At 42.7% G+C, this 26,455-nt stretch overlaps 1 protein-coding gene across 8 annotated transcripts in view; it reads right to left on the reverse strand.

Moving 5' to 3' along the window:
* The window catches only part of BABAM2 (BRISC and BRCA1 A complex member 2), a 396,153-nt gene that overhangs the window by 68,145 nt on the left and 301,553 nt on the right, over window positions 1-26,455 (reverse strand). For all 8 annotated transcript variants that reach the window (XM_029938035.1, XM_029938033.1, XM_029938034.1 and 5 more), the window contains 3 exons: window positions 18,446-18,545; window positions 15,095-15,165; window positions 12,515-12,597 (listed from right to left, as the gene is read on the reverse strand). In XM_029938035.1, the coding sequence (XP_029793895.1) occupies window positions 12,515-12,597; window positions 15,095-15,165; window positions 18,446-18,545 (254 nt within the window). The remainder of the gene's footprint in view (window positions 1-12,514; window positions 12,598-15,094; window positions 15,166-18,445; window positions 18,546-26,455) is intronic.

Consider the following 26,455-nt stretch of genomic DNA (forward strand, 5'->3'; position numbering starts at 1 on the left):
TGACAGGTATCAATTATCCATTAGATACTGAATCAATTTTTCTTAAGCACTACTAACTGCTTGCTTTTCTTGAAGCTAGATCATTCTGAAAATTTCCTGTTAGACCTATGAGTGCGAACATATGGTTTCTGTCCTTCTCTGCCTAAAGTATCTTTTTAGGTTTCCTGGTATCCCCATTCCAAATCATCTTCAACATAATACCAAAATAGTTCCTTAAAAACAAAAGCAAATAGATGCCACTTCTCTCCTGAGCACACTTCAGTAACTCCTTGCTATCCTCAAGGTACAGTCCATATTCATCAGCCTGGTACACAACTCTGAGTTTCGGGCTCTGACTGCCTCTAGCTCAATCTCTCACAACTCCCTAGGTTCCAATACACATTTGAGAAATTCTAAACAACTTATGGCTCCTTACTCTGTTTCTCCCCTCAGTGCCTTTGTTGATGTGAGCCCCTCGCCTGAAATGCCCTTACAGCCCTCCTGTGCTATTGGGCTAGGTGCCTCTTCTCTGTGTTCCCATAATATCTGGTGGCTGCCTAGCGTTACATTTGAAATGTTTCACTGTTGTTTTTATATGTTCTTCTTCCTTAATAGACTGTGACCCATTTTAGAGTGGGTGACATTCATCTTGGCATTCAAGACTTGAGCCTTGACAGTTCCTCAACCAGAGCAGGTACTCAGCAGATGGTGCATGGAGGACTGCACCAACAAACTATTGCATAGGTCAGGTCTGGAGGCCACCGGAAGGAAGGAAGGAGGGAATGAGGGAAGGAAGGGAGGGAGGGAAGGAGGGAGGAAGGAAGGAAATACATGTTGGAAAGGAAGAAGTAAAACTGTCTTTATTTGCAGATGACATGATCATGTACATAAAAATTCTAGGGAATCCACTAAAGGTCAATATGCAACAATCAACTGTATTTCTATATACTAACAATAAACAATATGAAAATGAAAAAGTTTAAAAGAACTCCATTCATAATAGCTTAAAATATACTTAGGAATTACTTTGACAAGAGATGTACAGGACCTGTATACTGAAAACTATAAAACATTGCCATGGGCAACTACAGAAGGCCTAAAGAAATGAGAACATAAAACATATTCATGAATCAGAGGACTCAATATTTCCAAGATGGTAATTTCCTCCAAATTAAGTTACAGATTCAATGCAATCTCAATCAAGGTTTTAGTGAAAACTATTGACAACCTAATTCTAAAGTGTATTTGGAAAGGCAAAGTATCTAAATAGAGAAAACAATTCTGAATAAAGACATATAAGATTAAAGGGCTTATATTCTCTGTATTCAAGACTTGCTATAAAGTGAAAGCACAGAAATGCAGATCAATGGAACAGAATATAGGGCATAGAAACATCTACACTTACATGTTCAGCTGATTTGTGACAAAGGTGTCAAGGTAATTCAAAGGGGAAGGGATGGTCTTTTCAACAAATGGTACAAGAACAAATGAATATTATTATAGAAAAAGATATATAAACCATGTCCCTTACCTCACACCATACACAAAAATTAACTTAAAATGGACCACAGACCTACATTTAAGAGCTAAAACTATAAACTTGCAGAAGAAAACAATGTAGAATTTGTGTTGAACTAGATTAGGCAAGAATATCTCAAGCAAGAAAAGCACAGCCTTTAAGAAGGCAAACTGGTGTGGCCACTATAGAAAACATTATGGAGTTTCCTCAGGAAATTAAAAACAGAATTACTGTATGATCCAGCAATTGCATTATTGGGTATTTACCCAAAGAATATGGAAACACTAAGTCAAAAAGATATATGCGCCCCTATGTTTACTGCAGCATTACTTACAATAGCCAAATTATGGAAGCAGTCCAAGTGCCCATCGATAGATGAATGGATAAAGATGTAATACACACACACACACACACACACACAATGGGATACTACTCAGCTGTAAAAAAGAATGAAATCTTGCCATGTGTAATAACATGGATAGACCTAGAGAGTATTATGCTAAGTGAAATATGTCAAAGACAAATACCATACGATTTCATTCATATGTCGAATTAAGGAAAACAAAAAAGAGACAAACCAAAAAACAGACTTTTTTTAAAAATTTATTTTTGATACAGAGAGAGACAGATCATGAGAGGGGGAGGGGCAGAGAGAGAAGGAGACACAGAATCTGAAGCAGGCTCCAGGCTCTGAGCTGTCGGCACAAAGCCCAACGCGGGGCTCAAACCCACGAACGTGAGATCTGAGCTGAAGTTGGAGGCTTAACCGCCTGAGCCACCCAGGCGCCCCAAACAGACTCTTAACTATAAGTTACCAGATGGGAGATGGGGTGGATGGATAAAACAGGTGAAGGGGATTAAGAGTACACTTATCACGATGAGCTCTGAGTAATGTATAGAATTGCTGAATCACTATCTTATACACCTGTGACTAAGATAACATGCTATGTGAACTACACTGGAATTAAAATTTTTAAAAAGCACATCTATAAGTGTAAAAGTGATAAAATGAACTTTATCAAACTTAAAATTTTTTGCTTTTTGGAAAAAACAGTTAAGAAAATGAAAAGGCAAGCCACAGAGAGGGAAAAAAATGTGTAGAGCATACAACTGACAAAGGGCTTGTATCTAATATGTGTAAAGAATTCACGACTCAAAAATAGAAGATAACAATCCATTTAAAAATAGGAAAAATATTTGAACAGACATTTCACAAAATAACTTCCTTGGCAAAGAAGCACATGAAAAGGTGCTCAACACCACTTGTCAATACAGAATGCTACATTAAAACCACCACGAGACACTACTACATACTACATTCCACTACATTCCGCATACTACTACAACTCATGAGATAACACTACATACCGTATAATGCCCGAAATTAAAAGCATTGACAATAGCAGGGCTGGAGAGGATAGAGAAGAACCAGAACCCTCATACGCTGTTAGTGAGAATGTAATGAGTTACCACCTTTGAAAAGCAGTACAGCACCACATAACTGAGTTAAACACATATTTACTATATGATCCAGTATTCATTTTATCCAAGAGAAACAAAATATTATGTCCACACAAAGACTTGCGCTTAAATTAGGTTCATAGGTTTATTATTCTTTATTTTAAATGTTGATTTCTTTTTGAGAGAGAGAGAACATGAGCAGGGGGCGGGGGCAGAGAGATGGAGAAGAGAATCCCAAGCAGGCTCTGCACAGTACAGAGCCTGATGTGGGGCTCAATCTCATGAACTACAAGAGCATGACCTGAGCCAAAATCAAGAGTTGGGCCCTCAACCGACTGACCCAGGAACATTATTCATAATAGCCAGAAACTGCAAACACATAAAATGTCCATCACTTGGTAAATGGATAAATAGTAAATGGGGAAATGGAATACTACTCAGCAATAAACAAGAATGAAGTGCTGACAGACACACAACACCACGGACGTTCTCAAGAACATTACGCTAAGTGAAAGCGGTCAGACACAAAAGACCAGATACTGCTTGATTCCATTTTTACGAATTCTATACATTCTATAAAAGAATAAACTATCGTAGCACAAAATGGTAAGTGACTACCAGGGGCTGAAGGTCAATAGGGGGACCTGCTGCAAAGGCACACGAAAAACTTTTTAGGGTGAAGAAAAATGTGCCATGTCCTGACTGCAGTTGGGTTGCTAGTTCTGGGGCTGTTAGGTGGTTGCTGAAATTTATAATTCATTTACCATGAGCGAGTTTTACTGTGAGTTATAGGAAGTCATACCTCAAAAAAGATAGGGAAAAAATGTCCCAAGGATTTATGAAAGTGAACTTGTGCTATCAGGGAGCATATAATATGCAAAAGGAAGGTCATTAACCCTTAACTCTGAGCACCGTTTTCTGGTATTTTCCCTATGTCGAACATCTGTTCAGGCTAGTGTGAAGACACTGGCAGTACAGTACCGAACACATATTGCTGCAAAAGTATTTACCTTGCCTAGGAATTGTAGAACTCAGCCATTTAAACAAAGGAAAAATTCTTAATTGGACTGTAGAAACCGGGCTTCTAGTCCTGTTCTCCCCTAACGTTATGCAAGGCTGAGGGCGAGCTACTCAACCACACCCGAGCTCTGTAACGTGGAGTTTTCCGAAAGTCCCAAGCTGAGGTCTGCACGCCTCCCTTTACCTCCCACTCCACAAAGTCTTGGATCAAATTTGGGCATCGGGGAACTTGCATAGGAAAAATGTGTATCTCTACACTCACTGCCTTTAACGGAAAATAGCGTTTCCTCCCATCATGGCTGTAGGTAACAATCTACAGCAGTGCTAGCAGTGCATTGACTTTGTTACCCAAATAAATCATAGATACTTTTGTAGCACATTGCAGGTGTTGCTCAGATCTTAAAACGTTCTTTAATCCTCATTGCTATTTCAAAATTACAAGGGCTATTAGATTTGACACTGGATATTGTTATTTAAGGTGTTATCAAAGTATGCTTTTAATTGTATGATCAAATCACTCTTAATGTCTTGATAATCGTATTTTAATAGAATCAGCTTCCTTTGCAGTACTATATATTTTATTTTATACATTTTAAAACACTGTTCGAAGAATAGATCCACGGGGTTTTTCAAAGGTGTCTTTGAGACCAAAATGTTAAAAGTCCCTCCCTGGGTTAGATAATCTCTAATCATTCATTCTAGCACTAAGAATTCTATTCAGAACTGACAGAGAGACTCAATGACTCATATTCTAAATGCGATAATTAAAAGCACTTTGAAACGAAGGTGATAAGCAAATGTCAGACCTTGTCTTCTACAGGCCTATGGGTGAAGTGATGTTTTAATAATTTCACTCCATATTTTCTTAGCTAAATTATATGGAAAGAAAATAGGTGGTGATATCCATTATTTGGATCCATACCTCTTCTTTTCTAGGGATTTTCAAGATTCTTGGGTCCTGACTTATTTGAATTCTAACTTGAACAAACCAATTGGAAAAAAAAGCTATATTTGAGAAAAATGAGGAAATTTTAACACAGACTGTTACTAGATGATATTAAATAATATCATAATTTGTTACTATATTGTAACACTCTAATAATGTTGTTTGGATATATCTTTTCAAAAATCCTGGCGTGCCTGGATGGCGCAGTTGGTTAAGCATCTGACACTTGATTTAGGCTCAGGTCATGATCTCACAGTTCCTGAGTTCGAGTCCCGCATCAGGCTCTGTTCTGACAGTGAGGAGCCTGCTTGGGATTCTCTCTTCCTCTCTCTCTCTCTCTGCCCCTCCCCTGCTTGTGCACGCTCTCTCTCTCAAAATAAATAAACTTAGAAAAAACATTTAAAAAGCTTTATTTGCTAGAGATACACACTTAAGTATAGGGGAAATGATATTTCACATCTGTTTCAAAATATTCTAAAAATTTTTAATTAAATTAAAAAGGAGGAAGGGATCGATGAAACAACAGACAAAGATGTAACATGGGTGATGAGCACGGGGGAGTTTATGCTATTTTTCTATTTTTGTGTTTGAATTTTTTTAATGTTTATTTTTGAGAGAGAGAGAGATAAACTGAGAGCAGGGAAGGAGCAGAGAGAGAGGGAGACACAGAGTCTGAAGCAGGCTCCAGGCTCTGAGCTGTCAGGACAGAGCCTGATGAGGGGCTTGAACTTATGAACCACGAGATCATGACCTGAGCCAAAGCTGGATGCTTAACTGACTGAGCCACCCAGGTGCCCCTGTGTTTGGAATATTTATAATAAAAAGTGTTTTTTTTTTAAAAGTTTATTTATTTATTTTGAGAGAGACCCAGACAGCCCGAGTGGGGGAGGGGCAGAGAAGGAGGGAGAGAGAGAATCCCAAGCAGGTTCAGCGCTGCCAGTACAGACCCCAACACAGGGCTCGAACTTACAAACCATGGGATCATGACCTGAGCTGAAACCAAGAGTCGATGCTTAACTGACTGAGCCACCCAGGTGCCCCAAAAGTGTTTGTTAAAAGAAGATTCCTAGGCCATCAGGATAAATCCAGGCCACAGAAATGTTTGGATTGTACTCCGTTTAAGAAGGAAAAATCCTGCAAAGGAGCACGCGGTTCCCATCACTCCCCCTTGTCTTAGAGCTACTCTCACACCTCCACTGCCCATTTGGCTCCAACTCTGTAGGTTTGCACTTGCGGGACTTTGTCCGGGACTTTGTCTAATGAGCCATTATAACTGACCACTTTAACTATATCTAAAAACAGGTTAAACCTAGTTTTTGATAGCCAATAGCCAGTAATTCTTTAATTAATCCATTAGTTATGTCTTTCGATAGCCATAGAGTGAAACCCTGATCAAGCCGGCATGTTTAGTGCCGCTGGGTAGCGTTTTGTAACTGGACAACCTACCGTCACTGCTGAGGAGCGACACCAGAGTCACACCTTGCTGCCTTCAGATCAGTACTGTCTTCGGTGTGATGTCCATTCACGTGCCTGAGAGTTCGTCACAGTGCCTGGACGAACTTCTGTTCCTGGAGCTTACAGGTTCTCTGGGAAGCTCCAAAGGCTTTCAAAATTCATCATGTACTTAGAGATACTGCCAACCAATTATCTGAAATAGTATATAGTAAGGCAGTCTAGCACATGGGCTCTGGAATCAGTGCCTGGATTTTAAACCTTAGCTCTGTCACAGAGAGTATATTTACTCTTTCTGTGCCACAGTTTTGTCATTTGTAAAATGCAGTAATAGCAGTCATTAGCCTCAGAAGAGTGTTACGAGGATTAAGCAACAGAATACTGTACCCGTATCTGCAAAACGCTGAGAGAAGTGTCTGGAGCATTGCTAACGATTGCTACTTGTAACGATTATCTTTAACAGCAGCCAAAGTTTTACACCGAAATAATGCCCCTGATTACTTCTAAGAAAAGATTATACTGAGCTGGATCAATTCTCTAAAAGTTACTCTTTGTAAACTGCTTTCTTTCACTGAGTTAAATGCCTTCTTGGGTTACAATGTGTTAACTTCAAAGCCGCTGCATACATTTTAAAGTCAAAATGCCCCAAATTTTAATGCCCTTTCTCTGACTGGATAAACTCATTTTAGCAATTACCTTAATCCAACAATTACAACTGAGAGGAGTCACACAATTCATATGAGAGAGTATGGGGAAAGACATCACTGCAATGGTGATCACGCATCCGATTTCAACCTCCTTCCTTACAAGAAGTCCTTTAAGGTCATTAAAAAGGCGTCACATAAATCTGAGGTATTAGAATGAAAAGAATATTCCCAAGGGTATTTTCAAGATTAATGGGCTAAATTCTCAAACCAGAGCCAGAAATGACAGAAAAAGACTTTCTAGAAAGAAGTAGACTCCGAAGATGAAACAGGAGTTTCAGTTTGAATCAAAATAGTGACAGTGGTCGCTCAAGTTCCAGAGCTTTCGGGCTATAAACTGTGAACGGGGTGTGCTTCGGTATATAAGCAAAAGACGAAAACCGCCTTGCCCACCAGAGCTAGCACTTCCCAGGAAGTCCAGGAAAAAAATTAGCCAAGATGTTTAAAGTATCTGAAGGACCAATAGTTCTCTTAATTAAAGCAAAAAGGCATTTAGAAAGTAGATTTTCTTTTATCTTTTTCCATATCCTTTTCTCTCTTTGAACAATAGAGATGTGATTACTTTTACTTTTTATTCAGAATCAATTTTAGTGCCTGCTGCTTTGATAGCTATTATTCCTACTAGAAATGATAGAATTAAGCCGCAAATCTTCATAGATGCCTCATCTGAGGTATTCATACTAATTCTAAAATGATATTACACTTTCTCTAGATTTGAAACCAACTTGACAAACTAAGTTTAAAAAAATGACTTCTAACACTGAAATGAATTGTAACATTGTGGTTCCAATTTTAATCACTTTAGTGATTCCAATTTGTTCTTCAAATCTATTTATTCATCTAAAAATGTGACTTGTATAAAATGTGAACAAGTTTTGAAAAACTTCACAATGCTGGTTTTTACTGAATTACCTAGTAGCCACCTTGCTTGTCACTGTAAAGACACGATATTGATTTTGGGGTGAGGACCCGAGCCCACCCCACTCCGCTCAGGAACTGGTCTCTCTCGGCTGACCTAACACCACCTACCTAACACCTTGGTCTCTTTCGTAGCCCCTGCTTTGTTCCGTTATAGTACTTGTCAGCATCTGAAACTCATATATGATAGTTTTAGTTCTTTATTGTCTGTCTCTCTCACAAGACTTGATTAAGGAGGGTCTCTCTCTTTTTCTACATCTCTTTCTTATGTATAAAAAACACATGAAGCTTTCTCTGCTCAATGTCTCTTTGTGCCTGGAACATGATAGGCATGCTCACAAACCAGTTGTTTTGAAAAGATAGACCACCGTAATTTACCATTATCTGATCTTCTTTCTCATCAAGCAGACCAGGGGTTGCAAACTTTTTTGGTACAGGGGCAAAGAGTCAATATTTTAAGCTTTACCATCTCTGTGGCCCATTCTTCCTCCCTGCAGTTCCAACAACTCTAGAAATGCAAAAACCACTTTTAGCTTGAGGGCCATGGGAAAACAGGCTTGGGGGCGGGGTGGGGATCTGGCCTGCAGGGTAGGGTGCACCAGCTCTTAGGCCAGACTCTAAATGTCTTCAGATCAAGCCTGAGTTATTTACTCATTTCTGTCCCTTGAGACCTATCATAGCCCTGAGCACACACAGGTTCTCAATAAACCCATAACTCGGTTGGATTGGGTTAAAGGGGGTTAAAGAGATTAGGTTGGGGCAGAGAGGGTAAAAAATTAAATGGAACAGCCTGCATGGTCAGACTCAGAGTAACAGATATTTTGCCAGGAAGACCTGGCTTGTGGTCCAGGCTGGATGACTCAAGGGGTCACTTACCAAGGCTTTCTGGGTAATGGGAAAAGATAGCTTCTCATTCAATCACATGCTCCCTCATTCGCCTTGGGACTCACAGACCTCAGTACCCTCCACTTCTGAGTGGCCATCCTGTCACCGTGGGCCGGTGCCTCCTCCTGTATCTGCTTACAGTGGCGCTGACTGGGCCATGAAGAAGAGCTGATGTTTTCCCCAGTGGTTGCTTTTATTCTGTGTTTCTGTGCTTTGCTCTCTGGTTCTGTCACCCAGCATTCGGAGAAGGTGCTAGTTTACAGGTAACATCAACCTCCAGAGCTTGGCAAGCATGAAGTCCCTCCATAACCACTACTAACGGTTCTTACACGATGGCCAGGAGACCCTCCTGAAAACACTTTTGGATGGGAGCGCTCCCTGATTCTTACATGGTTCCAAGTCTTGCAGTACGCTGATAACGGATGAAGCAAAGAAAGAAGGAATCAATGGACGAAAAAACTCCACAGCCATGATCATGGCCACATCGCCACTCCCGAAACCGTCAGAATGCTGGGAAGTCACAGAGCCTCCTGAGAGAGCCCAGAACATGTACAGTGTCTTCCCGAGGACATTCTTGCTTCCACACACTCCAGCAAGGCAAGAGCCATCTGCCTCAAGAGAGGAGTGCCTGTTTTCTCTAGCCTCCAAAATGCTCATAACTTTTCCCAGCACCTGCCCTAGCGACAGTGTTCTTCCTGGGCCTGGACAAGGGGGAGAAAGGAAGGAGGGCAGGGATGGTATCTAGTGTCCTGCCCGGTGTCCCCTCTCCATGGAGCAGTGGGGTCAGCCACGGAAGGCTGGCTCCATCTCTAGGCACTTCCTTCCTTGTTCATGCGCTTGAGACCCTGGAATAATTCACTGCAATGTTCTTTCATTAGGTCTCTGCCACCCTATATTCACCTTCTTATCTTCATGGGAAGAAAAAAGGGAACAAGTGGCCCCTTGGGTGTTGTAACCACGCAAGCAGATACTTAAAAAAGGTTAAGTGTCAGATGCTTAACTGTGTGATAGAATAAAACACATTATCCAGCCAAGCCTCACTCCGTCCGACACAGCAAGTCCTACGTTTTAGGTATAAGCAAGAAGCAAAAGGGTGAGAATGATGTATGTAAAGACGGACTCTGTGTTCATGATGGTGCAGGAAACAGCATCGAGTACCCCGATTCACAGATGAGGTCATATCTGCTGAGGAGCTATGAGTGCAGGCAGTAACGCTGAGAGACAAGAGGCCAATAGCCTGGGGAGGAAGAGAATACTACCCCGAGGAAACACTCTGTTAAAAGTAAATTAAACGAATCCCAAAGTCCTTGTAGTTGTTGTAAAGAGTGCCTGTGGGTTCTACATTTCTGAAGAAGAAAATCAAAACTAAGTGGAAATATGACTCTGGGACTTCGTGTGTGACTTGGAAAAGTGAAGACAGGAAGGCGGAGAAGGAGCTGTAAGGAATACCGGACACGTGGTATCAGGGGAAATAATCTTTGCGGAACGGACCTTAACAAGAATCACTCTAACAGCGAATGTACTGATTAGGGCGGGCAGGAGCTGACAGGTGATGCTCCTTCATCCCTGTGCCTCCCTCCCGCTCACCACCCCCAGAAGAGGGATTCTCGAGTTGCATGTGGAAAGCACAGGTGGGAATGAGCAATGCCAAGAATATCTTTTTTCCCTTATATCTGATAGGATCTGACATCAAGTTTTTTGGAAGTAGAGTCATGGCTAGAAAACTGGTTTCATTTAAAGAGCTGAGATCTCATGCCACTGCGACAGAGCATTCCTCTTCACTTAATGTTTGCAATTACCCTTCTGTGTGTCCCTCCTTCTGTGTCCTCCTCTCACGGCTACTCCGGGAGGCTTCTGACTGTCACCACCACCACTTGTGGCAGGGTACAGGCCCCTCTTGCTGGCCTGGACTAGGGGAATCTCACCAACCAAGTCACCCAGGCAACTGTCCAGGCTCATGAGAGACAAACCAAGAATGTAATCAGGATCTGGGGTCGGGATACCAAGCAAGAGGCAGACTCACTTGGACCCAGACGATGTACAAAGTGAATATGGCAGACAGGAAATGGGATCTCACAAAGAAATTAGGACTCAGAATGAAAAAGACAGAACAGCAACACATAAGGGAAGAATCAAAAGTGGAGGCTGGAAGAACGAGTAGGGCCACGTAAGACGGCAGGCAGAGAGAAGATCGCCAGGAGGCCTTGACCGTGAGGCTTCTTCTTCCACCTGGCCCTGTATTACGGGTGAAGCTCCATATGTGAACGTCTCCCCAGGACTTAACCACCAGATCCGCGGGGAACATATGAGGAAACGAAAGCAGAGGGAGCTTGTCCCGGTGATCGGAACATCAGGTAACTAGTTGGAGGAACACCCAAGATTAAAATCTTACCTCTTCAATTCTCTTATCTGTGCACAGAACTAATACACTGCTATATGCTTGCATTTCTCAGGTGCATTTCAAGAGATGATCCCAATGTATGACTAGCTATAGAGCAGAAGCTCAATATGAAGCACTGCATGACGAAGGCTCTATCACTGGGGAACACCTCAAAATCAGAGCCAACGCTCAGTTATCTCTATGTGGATTACACCATGGTCTTCGAGGCTTTCTCCCCTTTTTGTCTGTGGGTGTGAAATGGGGTAAGACAAATTAACTTAAGGACTATTTTTTAGCCTAAGCAAATCACAACCCAGAAGGTCAGTCTGCTGGGGAAACAAAAATCCGCAAGTCATGGCCTTAGACTGTCTGATGGCCCGGTTAAACAGGAGTAGTTTCTTAAGGTCAGGGTAGTTTTATCCACTGAATGAAGTCAAGCCAAGCCTGCTGCTTTTCTATAACTTGATTTGTGAGAGCTGGAACTGTGTGTCTTTGGCTTAAAGGCTGGGCATTTTGCATAGCAAACCTGGCATCAAGGGTCAATGGTTCTTATGTGACAAAGAAATAAACGAAAGAGACTCCAAATTACCCATCAAGAGAAAGCCGCACCAAAATTTACTGACTCGTTGATTAATGTACCACAACAAGCATTTAAATGTGCCTGTCTGTGGAATAACACTGAGAAGTGATACCGGGAATGCATTCCAACTTGTCTCAACTTTTCCATATCTATTATATATGATCAAAAGATGTAGTCTTTTCGCTCAATAAGGATAATAGCCTCATGACTGAGGCAAGTATGTTTTGAAAAATCCTGAAAGTTTTGGAACCTCATGCTGGAAAGATGAAATAGGAATCTGGAACCCTGAGTTCTTAAACTCAGCACTATTGACAGTTTGTACCCAATGATTTTGTTGTCGTTGGGGTGCTGTTCTGTGCACTGTGGGATGTTTAGGCAATCTCCCTGCCCTCTACCCACGAAATGCCAGTAGCAACAACCACCAACATGACCATCAGCCGTCAAAAATGTCTACAGATGCTGCCAAACATCTGCCGAGGGGCAAATTATACCTGGTTGAGAACCGCTGGTCTAGAGATATTTTTTCTTTAAGACCATGCAGTAAATATACTAAAATAAAAGGAACCACATCAGGGCACTGAAGGTTTTCACAATCATTATTACATACAGTTTAGTACATGTCCGTACATGTGAATGTATGCTGACATGCTCATAGCAAAAGTGTACTCACTGTGCACAAGAAAACAGAAGTCTTTCCACATCAGCAGCAGAGTGAGCTTTGTAAAGCCTTCTGCATCATATTCCACGACGCCTCTAGGTGAGAAAAACATACACACAAAAGAAGAAACCCTCATAAAAACAAGGCATAAAAGAGACAGAACCACATAAAGAACAGAATCCTAGAGTCACAGGGACTGAATCCACTCACTTAAGGTGAGTGAGTGTTACCACAGGAAGGACGTGGGATTTGGAACGGCAGCATCGACACTTATGCTACAGCTTTGCCATTTACTATCTATCATGACTCCCGGCAAATTACTTAACCTTTGGAGCCTCAGTTTCCTCATCTGTAAAACAAATAGAACATTTTCGAGCTTCATTCCAAGGTTGTGAAAAACAAGTAAGATAGAGCATCAAATGCTCTGCAGATGCTGGCTACTGGTTACGAGGAAAAGGACCCACTAAGCAATCAGGTCAGCAGGGGCACGGCCGTCTGGGTGGTGATGAAGGCCCACTTTCCCTCGGGCACTAAACAGCAATGGGCAGCGACGACGTTACTAAGTTCGGGAGTCTGTTATTTTCTTCCAAAGAACTTGGAATCCTTTCACTCGTGTCCCTTGTCCTCCCCCCAAGGCTCAGGACAAAGTAGCCACTTAAGCTGGGTGGATGCTGGCTCGGGTGGGAGGTGCCCAGGACGTGTGGTAAGGAGAACAGCCCCAGACTGCTAAGCCCCTGGGCAGAATCCCGACAGGCTCGCCTCCCCCATTCCCCTCAAGAGCTGAGTGCTTGGGAGACGTCACCGTAAGGTGACCGTACTGACCACACACTGAGGACAGGCACAGCCTCCTCTGTCACCCACACTAGTGACGTCTGCTGTCCGCCTGACTGAGTCAGGCCAATCAGACTGTCAATACCAGTGGCCTGCCGGTTTCAGGAGGAAGGGGGAACTCATAAAGGCAAAGGGAATTAAGACACTAAAGCCTTAGTGATTTGCTCAGACTGTTGGCACATCACTCAAATCCTGGGACTTGGGTCAATGATTTTATTCACTGGTTTGTATATCTTTTCATGAATTTATAATTAACTCAATATGTTAAATACCGCTATATAAGCTTTTTAGATCCCACATGCTGTTAGTAAAAACAAGCTTAGAATCCTTTTCATTAGGCACGTGGTATAGTAACATAATAGTATTTGCATAGGATTTAGTAGTTGTATACGAGTACTACTATACTACTGTATTATATGCACAATAAAACATACACAAAATGTGTATTAAAAAAGAATGCAATTTTCAAAAAAAGATGTAAATGCAGATTTTCATATTTTTCTTGGGTGCTAATGGAGTGAGGTGGGGTTTGTGCCCTCTACGTGGGAGGTTACTGTGTTAGCGCCTTCATCTTTCATTCGGTATACTAAAGATAATCTTCCTCACAAATTAGAAGTGCAACGGGACCATTTACTAACCACCATTTGAATCATAAGTACTTTCTCAACATGTTCATAAATCAAGCTGAAAAAAATCGTTAAGCATTAAAGACTTATGTGAGAGACAGTGACACTGTTTAGATATTGACAGTTCTATTTTGGAGGCATAAAAATTATCACTATGGATAATGAGAAAATTTCTTAAAATTGCTTTGAGTCAGAAATCTTGCTCATAATTATGCCACAGTTTATAAGATTATATCCCTGGAAATGGCCATCCTTATTCTTTGTTTCACTCGCTCCTTCCTATTCCCAGTTTTTGGTCCCAAGTTCTTCATTTCCTTGTTTAAAATCATAATTATGTGTTACTATATATATCTTTCTATATTTATAAGAATTCTCTGGAATAAGGTGGGCTGTAAGCAGATGGCTAACACCCTTAGTGCTCAGTCCCCCTGAATGGGTAGAAAGTCCCACCCTTTGAAGAAGACTGTGGGGAACACATGGCCCCTCTATCCCTGAGCTAAGCCCTGGGCAGAGGCTCAACGAGGCCTTGGACCAGCAGGAGGAGACGCTTGCCCCCCCGTCCCCCCCGGAACTGCAGCCCCGCACCTCCTTTGCCCTCTCTGTGCTTTTGTCCAACTCCTGATCCCAAGTGTGAGTTGCTGCTTTTGCATCTACTGCTGGCTTTCCTCCCTAAATCAGGGTGGCACTGTTGCTAGTAGGAGTCCTGGGGTCCTGAGAATCAGTGTTCCTGCCCTGGCCCTATCTCCCGCAGGCAGGTGACTGCCCCCAGACTTCTCAAAGTTTCAGGGCTTTCTTCGGTCAAAGGTGCCAATAATGGCCAAGATGGAGGTGTGCGAAGTGCACACTGCAGAGAGCTCAAGAACACGCAGGTCTCGCTGTCCTTGTTACCCCTGGGCTTGGGGTGAGGCATGATGCTGCTCCAAGGAAGAGATGTGAGTCTGATATTTAGCGAAATCCTAAAAAAATGTATTCCTGGGAGCTTTTGTGTAAGCAACATACCAGAAAGAATCAAAGTGGCATCGAAAAGCTCTTACATATAAGAGCGAGCTGCTATTTCCCCAACCATGCTCTCACATTAGGGTCATCGGGACGTAAGGACACTGTTGGTACCTGGTTAAAGCCAAGAGGAACTTACGTGCCGAAGTGACTGAGGAAGGCAGCGATATATTCCCTCCTTTTGTGGTATCCTTGGATCACATACTGCACCTGGAACAGGAACCCAACGCTGAGGAGCAGGGAATTTTCAAATGCTTTCTGACAAAACACTTCGAAGATTCAGAGAGTAGAAAGAATGGTAAAATGAACAGCCAGATTCCTGCCACCTGTATCCAACACTATGAATATGTTGTCTAGTTGCTTCATGCAGCCATCTCCCTCCCTGTCAAGCTATCCGTCCATCTTGCTGAAACACTGAGGGGAACTGAGAGACGCCATGGAAGTTTCTCCCTAGACACTCGGGCATGTACCTCCAAAAAAGAAGACATTTTCCTACCCAGCTCCAATCTCATGATCAGACCCAACAAATCAGCAACCATTTTCTGACTTCATCTAGTACCCTGGGCATTTTCAAAATTTCCCAACTGTCCCCAAATATTCTTTAAAAAGACAGGGCGTACTCAAGGATCAGGCGCTTAATCTAGAAAGTCTAGTACCTCTTGGGTGTGTGTGTGTGTGTGTGTACATGTGTCCATGCCTGCACGAGCTTATATGATTCTTATTTTTCAGATTGGGCTAGTTGTCCTGCAGAATGTTCTGTGTTCTAGACTCTCTGATTGCTTCCTTACTCCTTGTATTTGTCCTCTACTCCCTGTATTTCCTATACTTGGAAGCTAGACCAATGGTGTGACTAGACTAGGGGTGTCTGGGAGCTCAGTCGGCTAAGCATCTGCTTCTTGATCTTGGCTCAGGTCATGATCTCAGGGTCATTAGACTGAGCCTCATGTAGGACTCTGCGTTGACAGTATGGGGTCTGCTTGGGATTCTCTCTCTCCCTCTCTCTCTGCCTGTTCCCCACTTACATGTGCATGTGCATTCTCTCTCTCTCTCTCAAAATAAATAAACTTAAAAAAAAGCATGGCTAGATTCAGGCTAAATAATTTTGGGCATGAAAACTTCGTAAGTGATGGTGGGCTTGATCACTGGTTGGGGTGACGACAGCCTCCATCGTAAAGGGAGGCTCCCCTTTGCCACCGCCGGGGGTGGCCCTGGGGACCCCTCTTGAGGCCTGTGAAGATCGAGTCTCCTCTCGACCTTTCCCCTCATGGTATCAGTATCTGTTGGAAATCCTTTTCTGAATCAGATTTTTCATTAGGAGCTGAAAAGTGGTGATATATATATATATATATATATTTTTTTTTTTTTTTTTTTTTAATTATCACTCCTTGTGCACTTACCAGCTGGAATCCTCTGCAAAGAAGAGCTTCCTCTCATCTAACAGGGGCTCTTTTATCCTGAACTACAACTCCTATTGAAAAGGCGGGAAAATGCTTAATTCTTTCTTTTTAAATTCCTAGTATTCAGAAGAATGAGTGCTACAATAGAATTTATTTTGCCTTTTCATATTTCCTTGTTATCAACAAATGACCATTTTTATTAAACAAAATTGTGAACTTATTAAGCTGGGCATCTGAAAGTCAGTCGTTTACTCATCTGCTATGGACACAAAAATACACTCCTTATAATGTCCCCGTAGTGGCTCAGAGAAACAGGGGGAGAAAGCGGCCCCCCAAATTGTTTTTATTGGCTACAGCCACAATGAGTTTCCATGGCTAACAAAAGCTTGAGATAAAGTGCTTGAAATAACCTTGACACAATTGGTAGTGATAGCCATTTTGTACCCTTTAAAAGTAAAACAATTCTATTTATATAATAGGGGTTTATGTCAATTTATAAAAACAGTGCTTACTTTGCAGGCTTAATGCAGGATCAGAAATGTTATTTTGGGAAAAGAAAAACAGATGATAAGTTTGCTTAAGTGGCTTTGTTTAAAAAGGGGATGAAAACAGTTCTGTGTACTTGATTTTAAAAACAGAAAACCATTTTAACAGAAACCCACAACAAAACTGGCTATAAAGATAGATTCCAATGTAATTATGGAAATTCATTTGAAGAGATTGTTTCTAAAAGCAGCCCATACTGTCCTCGTTTGTAGCAAGCCTAAGAACATCAATTTTAAAAGACAAGCAAAATTAATGAAAGGGAACCAGATAAGAAAAACAGACTGATTCTTGTATTTCTGGGAAAATGGTAAAACAATTTTTTTTGGGAGAAGAATGTATGACTAGAAATTCATCTCAATTGGAGAGCTTTAAAAAAAGGCTTTTTCTTCTCAATTCTGGAAGACCAAATTTGCATGTTTCTCTAAAATACTGGGACACAGATTTGAAGGCAGTGCAAAGTCCCATAATGTAAATAAGAATTCTATCCCGCGATCCGTTCCGAAGGAGGGCAGAGGCTGGGGGAGTGCGGCCCAATGAGAAGCATCCACTCCGTGAGTGTGAGATGCCCTGGAATGTGTGCCAAGCCCACAGACTGCAGAGTTGCCAGATTTTAGTTTCTCTGACATTTAAAAAGTAATACTGAAGACTGTGAAATATTATTGTACTTTTAAAATATTTTCTATATAGAGATGAGCCATCTTTTGAAAGAAAGAGAAACAAAAGACTTATTTTTCCAAGGCAATGTGAACAAGTCCATAGGGGCACAGAAAACAGTACTTTGGGGATTAAGTGCATTGAGTCAGTCCATGTAGGAGAAGAAAGTAAGTCAACACTGCTTGTGGATTAACACGTCCAGTGTTTAGCTAAATGCACTGGCTGGACATGAATGAGCATATTCTTATACTTAAAAAAAATATATCTGACAATAGCTGTTAATGTAAACTCAGTTGCTTGATGGTGTAAGGGCTCATCGATGTAGCTCAGAGAAAGCTGTAGATAATCTGATGTGCCAGGTTACCGGACCAGCTGACCTGGTGATCTCGCCCTGAGGAGCAGGGCCCTGGAAGGGACATGGACAATCAGGAACTCACTACTAAAAAGTGAGGTACAGAAAACCAGAAAGAGGTGAAGGCAGCTCTAGTGAATTACCTGATGCTAACCGGTGGCAACACACACACACACACACACACACACACACACCCATGCACGCATGCATCAGATAACTGGGAAATGGAGGAGTTCAAAGGTGAATGATCTAGCAAAAACTCAGGATGTAAAAGAAATTTCAGAAGGCGAGGACAGTTGTTTAAAAGATGAAGATAAGACTGGAGCAGGAGGTCAGAATCCTTAGAAAAGGAAGGAGGGCGAAGAACTAGGGAGAGAATCGTATGAACTGTAATTTGCTGCAGGAAAGGCCGATGTCCGGTGGGGGTGACTCTAAGGTGGGGCGAAGAGGCTGGTGCCTGCACCCAGGACCATCAGGGTGCCATGCTGGAGGGAGGAGCCTTACAGGCTGGTGAGGGGAAGGTCAGGAGACTTGCTTTTACCTTGTTGGTGAGCAGGTGGCAAACTTGAGGCACATAATCGATGAGACATCCTCCTCCTGGGAAAGCTGGGATATGAAGAGCTGAGGAGCCGCCAAGTGCACTGCAAGGACAAGAGGACAGGGGACACTGGTCTTAGGGCTCCGGCAAGGCGGGAAGTGGTGCCCCCCCAGACTTGGCTTCTCTTATCAAGGTCTGCCCACGAACTGCTTGGACTGATGATGACGGGAATACAGACTTCACTTTATGAATATGTTTCTTTAAAAAAAATTTTTTTTAACGTTTATTTATTTTTGAGAGAAAGACTGAGCATGATTGGGGGAGGGGCAGAAACAGAGAGGGAGACACAGAATCCGAAACAGGCTCCAGGCTCTGAGCCATCAGCACAGAGCCCAATGTGGGGCTTGAACTCATGAACCGTGAGATCATGACCTGAGCTGAAGTCAGACACTTAACCGACTGAGCCACCCAGGCGTTCCTTATGTTTATTTAAATCCGTTTTGTTAATTCAGTGCGTTCATGTTACCCATGACTAACAACGAAGGATTCTGGCACACAACAGTACCAGTTAGTACATTCTGATTGGCATGGGTAAATGTCTTACCAAGATTAATGGGTTGGACCTAGTATGCAAAGACATTTTTCTCATGCCCTTCCTTACGTGCCAGGCAAAGAGAAGTCAGAGGTCATTCTTTAGACCCTGAATTGAACTGAAGTGAGTTGCTGCAGCACTCCCAACAGTGTACTGGAGGGACCAGTCTGCCCTCACCAGCTTGGTGGCCCTGGGTGGCCTCCTTGGGCTTTAGTGTCCTCATGTTTAGTGTGAGGCAGGTGGCTAGGACAGGGGCTGCACACTCCAGGGTCTCGCCGGCCCAGGGAGGTGACGGAACGAGCAGAGAAGTGGAGCGTCTCTGCCCAGTGGAAAGGTCCCTCCAACTCTCACCTTCAGCTGATCTCTGCCATGTGGGAACACAGGCTTGGTCTTATAGGACCCCCACTTTTCACGTGAAGCCAGAAATCCAGATTATTTAATGTCTCAAGTTTTAAACAGCGGTAACTAATTAAACATCTTCTGGAACACCACGCTGCCCGGTCCTGTGTCTCTGGACAAGTGTGGGTAGGAAGTCTGCAACCAGCCTAAGTCAACCCTGACATGCAATCCATCTAAACCAGCAGGTACATTCAAAAATCATCGAGCCAAGCACAGAGACACAAAACTGATCTAGAAAGTTTCCAGGACTTTTGTGGAGATATCCTTTTTAGTTCAAATTAACCAGAATATGATTATTAAAGAAAATGCCTGGAATTCTCACAGTATACATTTCATCTCTCATCCTTTTAAACTGTTTTTTATTTTTTTTATGTTTATTTACTTTTGCGGGGGAGGGGCAGAGAGAGAGGGAGACACAGAATCCAAGGCAGGCTCCAGGCTCTGAGCTGTCAGTGCAGAGCCAGACACGGGGATTGAACTTACAAATTGGGATCATGACCTGAGCTGAAGTCAGATGCTTAACCGACTGAGCCACCCAGGTGCCCTTCATATCTCATCCTCAATCTTGACTCCATCGTCTTTCCTACTCTCACTTCCCTTTGGTCCTAATTTGCTTTTCTTTTTCTTATTTTAATTTATTTTTGAGAGACAGAGAGAGTTTGAGCAGGGAAGGGCAGAGAGAGAGGGAGACACAGAATCGGAAGCAGGCTCCAGGCTCTGAGCTGTCAGCACAGAGCCTGAAGTGGGGCTGGAACCCACGAACCGTGAGATCATGACCTGAGCTGAAGCTGGATGCTTAACCGTCTGAGCCACCCAGGCACCCCCCTGAATGGTTTTTCTTATTTGAATTTTATTTTAATGTAGTTTTCCTGCTGTAAGCCCCCTGAACCCCCTCTGTAATATGATGGGGTATAAAAAGTCCCCTATGATCTGTTAATGCTGTGACAATTCATTAACCAAGTCCCCACAGTTACAAGGCAGTAAATGGAAGCAAAGTGCTTCACAATAATAGTCTAGAAAATCATTCCTAAATAGTTTAGAGCAGAAAGACAGCCTAGGGTTTGTGATACAGAGAACAATATACAGATCTACTGAAAGGGCTCCAGACCCAGCTTACCTCCCTATCTTGACTACAGATTCTCAAATTAATTTTTTTTGGCAGAAATGAATATTCTGCTTGTTTATTTAAGGAATGAAAATGTCCCAACACACAAGTAAAAAATCCCAGGTGATATGAGGAAGTCAACACGGGGTGGAAATATTTGCTGTTGACTTTTTTCTATTTAGATGATGCCTAAAAAGCACAACAACTCTGACAACAGAAAATTATGAGACAGCATTTGACTGAGTATAACATTAATGACTCATCTACAACCTGCAACTGCACAGAATCAGCAAGAACATCACTTCCGTTTGCTACTTGCAGAGCAGACATAGCTTAGATTTAGCTTAAACTCTGACAAAGGCTAGGAAAATTCCTATGACTTCTCGTGAACCGGAAGAAGGCTTTTGGTCCCCTCTTTTGTGTGCAAATGTACACAGAAGGCACACTTCGAACCGGAGGGCTCTACCCTATCCATTGGGATGGAAACCGATTCAGAAGAAAATTCTATAGTTCAAGAGAAACAAATCCAATATTTATATCCTGCAGTTCCTGGGGGAATTATCTGTATAACAGAGAAAATACCAAGATCCACCTTCTCATAGTTTAGAGGAACAATCTTTGGCATAATAAAATTCCCCCCAAAATAATTTGGGCAATTTCCTGGAATTATTATAAAGGGCTTTGACCTGTATAAAATATTACAGGATAAGTTCTTAATCATTCATTAAATTGAATACAAAAAATGAAAATAATCTGTGGGTAATCCTCTAAACTTGAAACTCTGTTTCTGAAATACAGCCGTTAGACAAAAATTACCTGTAATGAGGGAAAGAAGCAGAAGTGTGGAGAAATCCAATGGCTGTCTCTCGGCCGCCAGGCCCACCTCTCTGCACGCTGCCTCTGGGATTATCGGGAACTACTCATTGCTAGGTGCTTCCTCATGATTGAATTTAATCCTCCCCACAATTCAATGACGTGACGAATATCATTGTAATCTTACAGGTAAAGAAACTGAGGCTCAAAGAGCAGAACAAATATCCTTGGGTTCACAAAGCTAGAAAATGGTAAAGTCAAGATCTGAGCTCAGGTCTGTCTACTGCCAGAGTCCATGCTATTGGTGCTGAATTACGTGCCTCCGGGTGAGCAGAGGGCTTTTACTCTTGAAAGGGCTACAGGGATGAGAAGAAACCGGGGGTCTGGCTACCAGTGAGCTGGGCCAGGATTCCAGGGATGCTACAGGGCTTCCGGCAGCACTTGGACTACCACGGAAGCAGGCGCCGTACTGTACAGCTGGTCATCTCTCCTTACAATCTTCCCCACAGCAGCAGAGCAAGCATTCCTGGCGATTCTGTTCACCCCTCAGTCTCTCCCACCCCCAACCATCAAACAAGCAGAGTCACTGGATCTCAGGTGCGAGGAGCCAACCTCTCTGCCACGTCTCACTGTGAATGACTAAGTTGGCCACGCAGGGGTGAGCCTCAACGTGTGAAGCGCTTCAGATACTATGACTGCTTTAAATCAGAGTTTATTTTTAAAATGACACTTACTGCACCCTTTCTTTAACTCAGGAGTTCCTTAGCCTGTGAGGAGGGTACTGAACCTGACTTCCAGCATCACACACTGATAAGTGCTGCTGATTCATGTATAAATATCCGCCTCATGGGTAAATATTTAATAGGCTTGCTATAGCCTGAATGCTGCCCTGATCGTGCTGAATAAATAAAGTCAAGTGCCATGAAATAAAAAAGCTATTATGTTTTCAAAGGGTGCAAGATGGAGGTAAGGCCTTGTGATCTCTAATTATTTAATATTCATGAATCAGAAACTACTGGGTTGAGCATGTACAACAGAAAGCTCAGCCGGTGCAGATTCCTGGGCTCACTGAGCTCTTCCCAGGAATGCAGGGCTGGCTGGAGAGAAGGAAGGGCAGGACCGACTGGCTAAGCAGCAGGGAGGGGCTGGGGACAGGGGGGTGGGGGTGGGGCACTGCTGTTGACTCTTCTGATCTCCAGACCGGTGAGGTGAGGAAGCAGGGTAAAAAGTGAGGGAAAGTCAAATACTGGGGTGGCGTCTCAGTTGAAACTGGGAGGAGAAAAGGGTGGAAGGGCCGTTCTGATGAGAAAGTGCCATCTATCTCTTTATGGACTGAAATGAGCCATGAAATTAGCTGATAATTCTTAGAACTGAAACTAAACCTGTGGATATAAATTAGAAGGACAAGGCCAGAGTCTGAGAAACCTTTCCAACAGTGGAGGTGAAAAGACCAAAAGGTAGCCAGGAAAGCATTTCCATTTGACTCTTACTGGATCTAAGAGTCAAATATAAGAACTGTCTGTGTTAAATGTATTGATACAATTATGTTCCATGCAAATACAGCCAAGAGAGCCCTTTGCGAACCTGGCTCTGTCTGCGAATACTCAGAGCACTTCTAACACTGAAGACTTGACTTGGCTACAGTGCAACAACATAAAGCAAATATTTTTGAGCATTTTGACATGGAAAAATGCAGGGAGTCAGCCTGTCTGAAGGCCTGACTTGGCCAGCGGGATTTGATTTTTAACCCATTATGGAACAGTAACTTTTCCTCTCCATGTGGGATTTTTACCTTACTGGTCTGAGCAAGACATAACTTGGCACTGGAGAAAGCAAGAAGGGCCAGTGGTTTTCAATTAGAATTCTTGCTTCTGCCAAGTTTGTTCTGTTTGGCTCTACTTAACGTTCCCATCAGTGCAGTGGGATAACACTCCTCACAAAAAGACCCATCTTTCTCAAGGGGGAAATAACAATCACAGTTACATTAATATTAAAATGGCACCAAGCACTCCAAAAGAGACTTCATTCTAAAAGGCCTCCTGTTTGAAAGTGCTATGGTCAAGGGGTATGTCAAGGCCCTTCAGGCACTTGGCTTGGTGTTATCATTCTGCTTTTGCCTTTGAATGGGCTTCTGAGGGGGAGGAAGTTGCCTCCTCCAAGGTATGATTCTGGGAGTGCTGGAGGGTGAAGCACTGACAAGGGGAAGTTTCAGGATGGCAGACAGATGGACTCACCAAGTTGCCACTAGCCCTGAGGCTAAAAGACATCCTAAGGAAGGTAAGCTTTCAATTCAGTTCTACAAACACTAACCGTATGCCTAACTGTTTAAGGATGTTAGTTTCCCACTCCGTACATATGATTAGGGCACCACTGCTAGTTCCCTTCACGGTAGAGGAATGCCAGGGACCTCAGGAATCTGGGGCACTCTACAATGCCAGACTATGTTTCCTCGTGGCCTGCCAGGAGGGCCATTACAGCAAAGCAGAAGTCACTGGTATTTATTGAGTATCCACTTTTGCCAGGCACTCTACCAGGCATTTCATTATCTCCAAACCTCATAACAACCCGGCCAAGTGGACCTAATGAGTCCAATTTACAGAAGGGGAAACCAAGGTTCTTAGGGTCTAAGTATCTTTCCAAGGTTACCCAGGCAAGGCTTGGTTCCAAATTCAACGTCCTTTTTCATGAGACATTCTTTCATAGAAAGAGGTGTGAGAAATTTGAAACCCTAACCTGCCTATGTCCTGAAACACTGGTGTAAGTGGCTGGAATTAACCTCAAAGACCTGTATCCATGAAACTCATCACTGTGTCACCTCACTTGTTCTTAAGATATCATATGTCACAACAAGTTAACTTGCAGGGTAGAGGGGGAAAAAGTCATATATAGCTTCTGAAAACCCAAAAATGCACAAATAGTACCTCTCTTTTAAGTAACAGTCTAAGTACTAGTCTCTCTTAAGGAGAGAACCTGGTTTGTTTTTGTTTGTTTGTTTCTCCTGACTGAATTTTCTTTTTTCCTAGTAAAGCGTTTCCTAGTGCTATTGTTAGTCCTTGTCTCATTTTATAGATTCAACCTTGAGCCATCTCAAGAATCTCTTGATGCCTCAGTTCAACAAAATCAGCGTATAATTTTTAAAAAATCTCAATGAGTATAACAGGAGAAAGCAAAGAGATCGCAGTGACAAGTTTCCAAGCAGAAGAAAACATGGGGAGTCACACTGGATGAGGGGCTCACTAAACACCGATGGAGGCCTGGCCACACTGCATTTGTGACTAACCCAATGTTTCCATTCAGCATTCTTCACAGCATAAATCAGGTCTTTATTAGAGTACTGTATTCCACTTCTTGTTTCCCATTTCTAGAGGGACATATGAAAATGGAAATGTTCTGAAACAATGATAAATATGATTAAAGACTTGGAAAATGTCCCTCTGGAGGAAAATCTAAAAAGAAGATGATATTGTTCAGTAAAATTACTTAGAAGGTTATGGAATTATTAAATAGAGTGAAGACATACTATATGGACAATGTGAATCAGCTGTTCCTTGCTTAGGCACAGTATACATGAAGAGTTTAAACTATGATGGATTTCGTTGGTCAAGTGAGTGAATTTTCCACAGGACGGAGAGGGTCCATTTGAGAAGCACTCTGTATCAGGCACTATACTAAGTGCCCTCCTGTATGACATCAACTCTGCTCACACCAACATGTGACAGAGGTGTTACCCATTTCACAGATTAGAGATTAGAGAAGTAGTGGAACCTCTCCGAGGTCACAGGTGTGGTGAATGGCAGAGAGGCAACTAAATCCAAGTGTCTCTGACCCAAATCTCCCCCACCCTCAGGTTATCACTTCAGTCATTTCTGAATCCCTGTGTGCAGACCTGACTTCGGTTCCACGTGTATCAGCTTTATGAGGCACCTTCTGGCTCGGGTGAGCCACTGAGGCTGCCTCCAGAAACACTTACTAAACTGCCTGAGGTGCCCAAACCCAAGCAATTAAGGCCTTTTTCATTGTAGGCAAACAAACCCCAGCAAACCCAGAACTCTGAGAGCCAGAGGACTTGATGGGCAGTTTCAGCAGATAGGAGGCGGCACGCGAGCGAGAGACTTTACACTTAAAAAGAAAAATACAAAAGATGGGGATAGTGTAATTGCTAACAGAACACGTCTCACGACAGGAACACTAACCAAGTTTTTGTTCGGAAATGTGTTTTTTAAGTTTGTTAACATCTTAAAAAAGCCTTCAAGGGATGGTAATCTTAACAGATGTCCACCATCAGGATTCTGTTAGCATGTGGAAAAGCATTTAAAGTAAATCCCCCAAAACAACAATGGACTTAGCAGATGTTCTATTAAGATTTGGTACGAACTACTTACAATGAGGCCTGGCCACGCGAGACATGAACAGGCCAGGCAAAAGAAAAGCTTTCTCCGTCTCGTTGCCTTTTATCCCTCGCCTAGTATCTGCAGTTGACTCTGCCACGATTTCTTTAAGAAACGAACTTTTTTCAAAGACCTGTCGTCAGGAAGGTGTAAAGTTACTATGAGTTTGTTATAAACGTACCACCCTGGGGTTCCAATGAATGCTTTTACCGCTCTGCCGTTTTACAGGGAGAGGTTACTTTTCCTATGGAGTACTTTCGTAACGTATTTGCAGGGAAATGATCAATACCTGCAGGCATCACATCGTGACACTGCACGCTCTGAATATCTTACAATTGTATTTGTCAGGTATACCTCAGTAAAGCTAGTAAGACATCAGTGCACACCGCAGTTACCCTCGACTAAATCCACAAGTATTTTTATAACTCCCTCATGGCACACTGGTTTTAATGATGGTCAAAGGTAGATACCGAGAGTTCGGGGGGGGGGGGGGGGGGGGAAGTGCCTCTGCCTGGCCACCTAATTCGGGTAATCACCTGATTCCTGTTTACTGTTAGTGACTGGAGGCTCAGGTACATAAACAACATTAGGCAACTTCATGCGCACGCTGCCGGTCTCTGTGCTCAAAGAGCTAATCTGTAGGAAGCCGCAGTTGGGCCTGCCTGTACAAAAACAAGCAGAGATACCAGAAGATGAGATTAGCCAAGGTGCCAGAA

This window comes from Suricata suricatta, chromosome 4, assembly GCF_006229205.1.
Source record: "Suricata suricatta isolate VVHF042 chromosome 4, meerkat_22Aug2017_6uvM2_HiC, whole genome shotgun sequence".
Lineage (NCBI taxonomy): Eukaryota > Metazoa > Chordata > Mammalia > Carnivora > Herpestidae > Suricata > Suricata suricatta.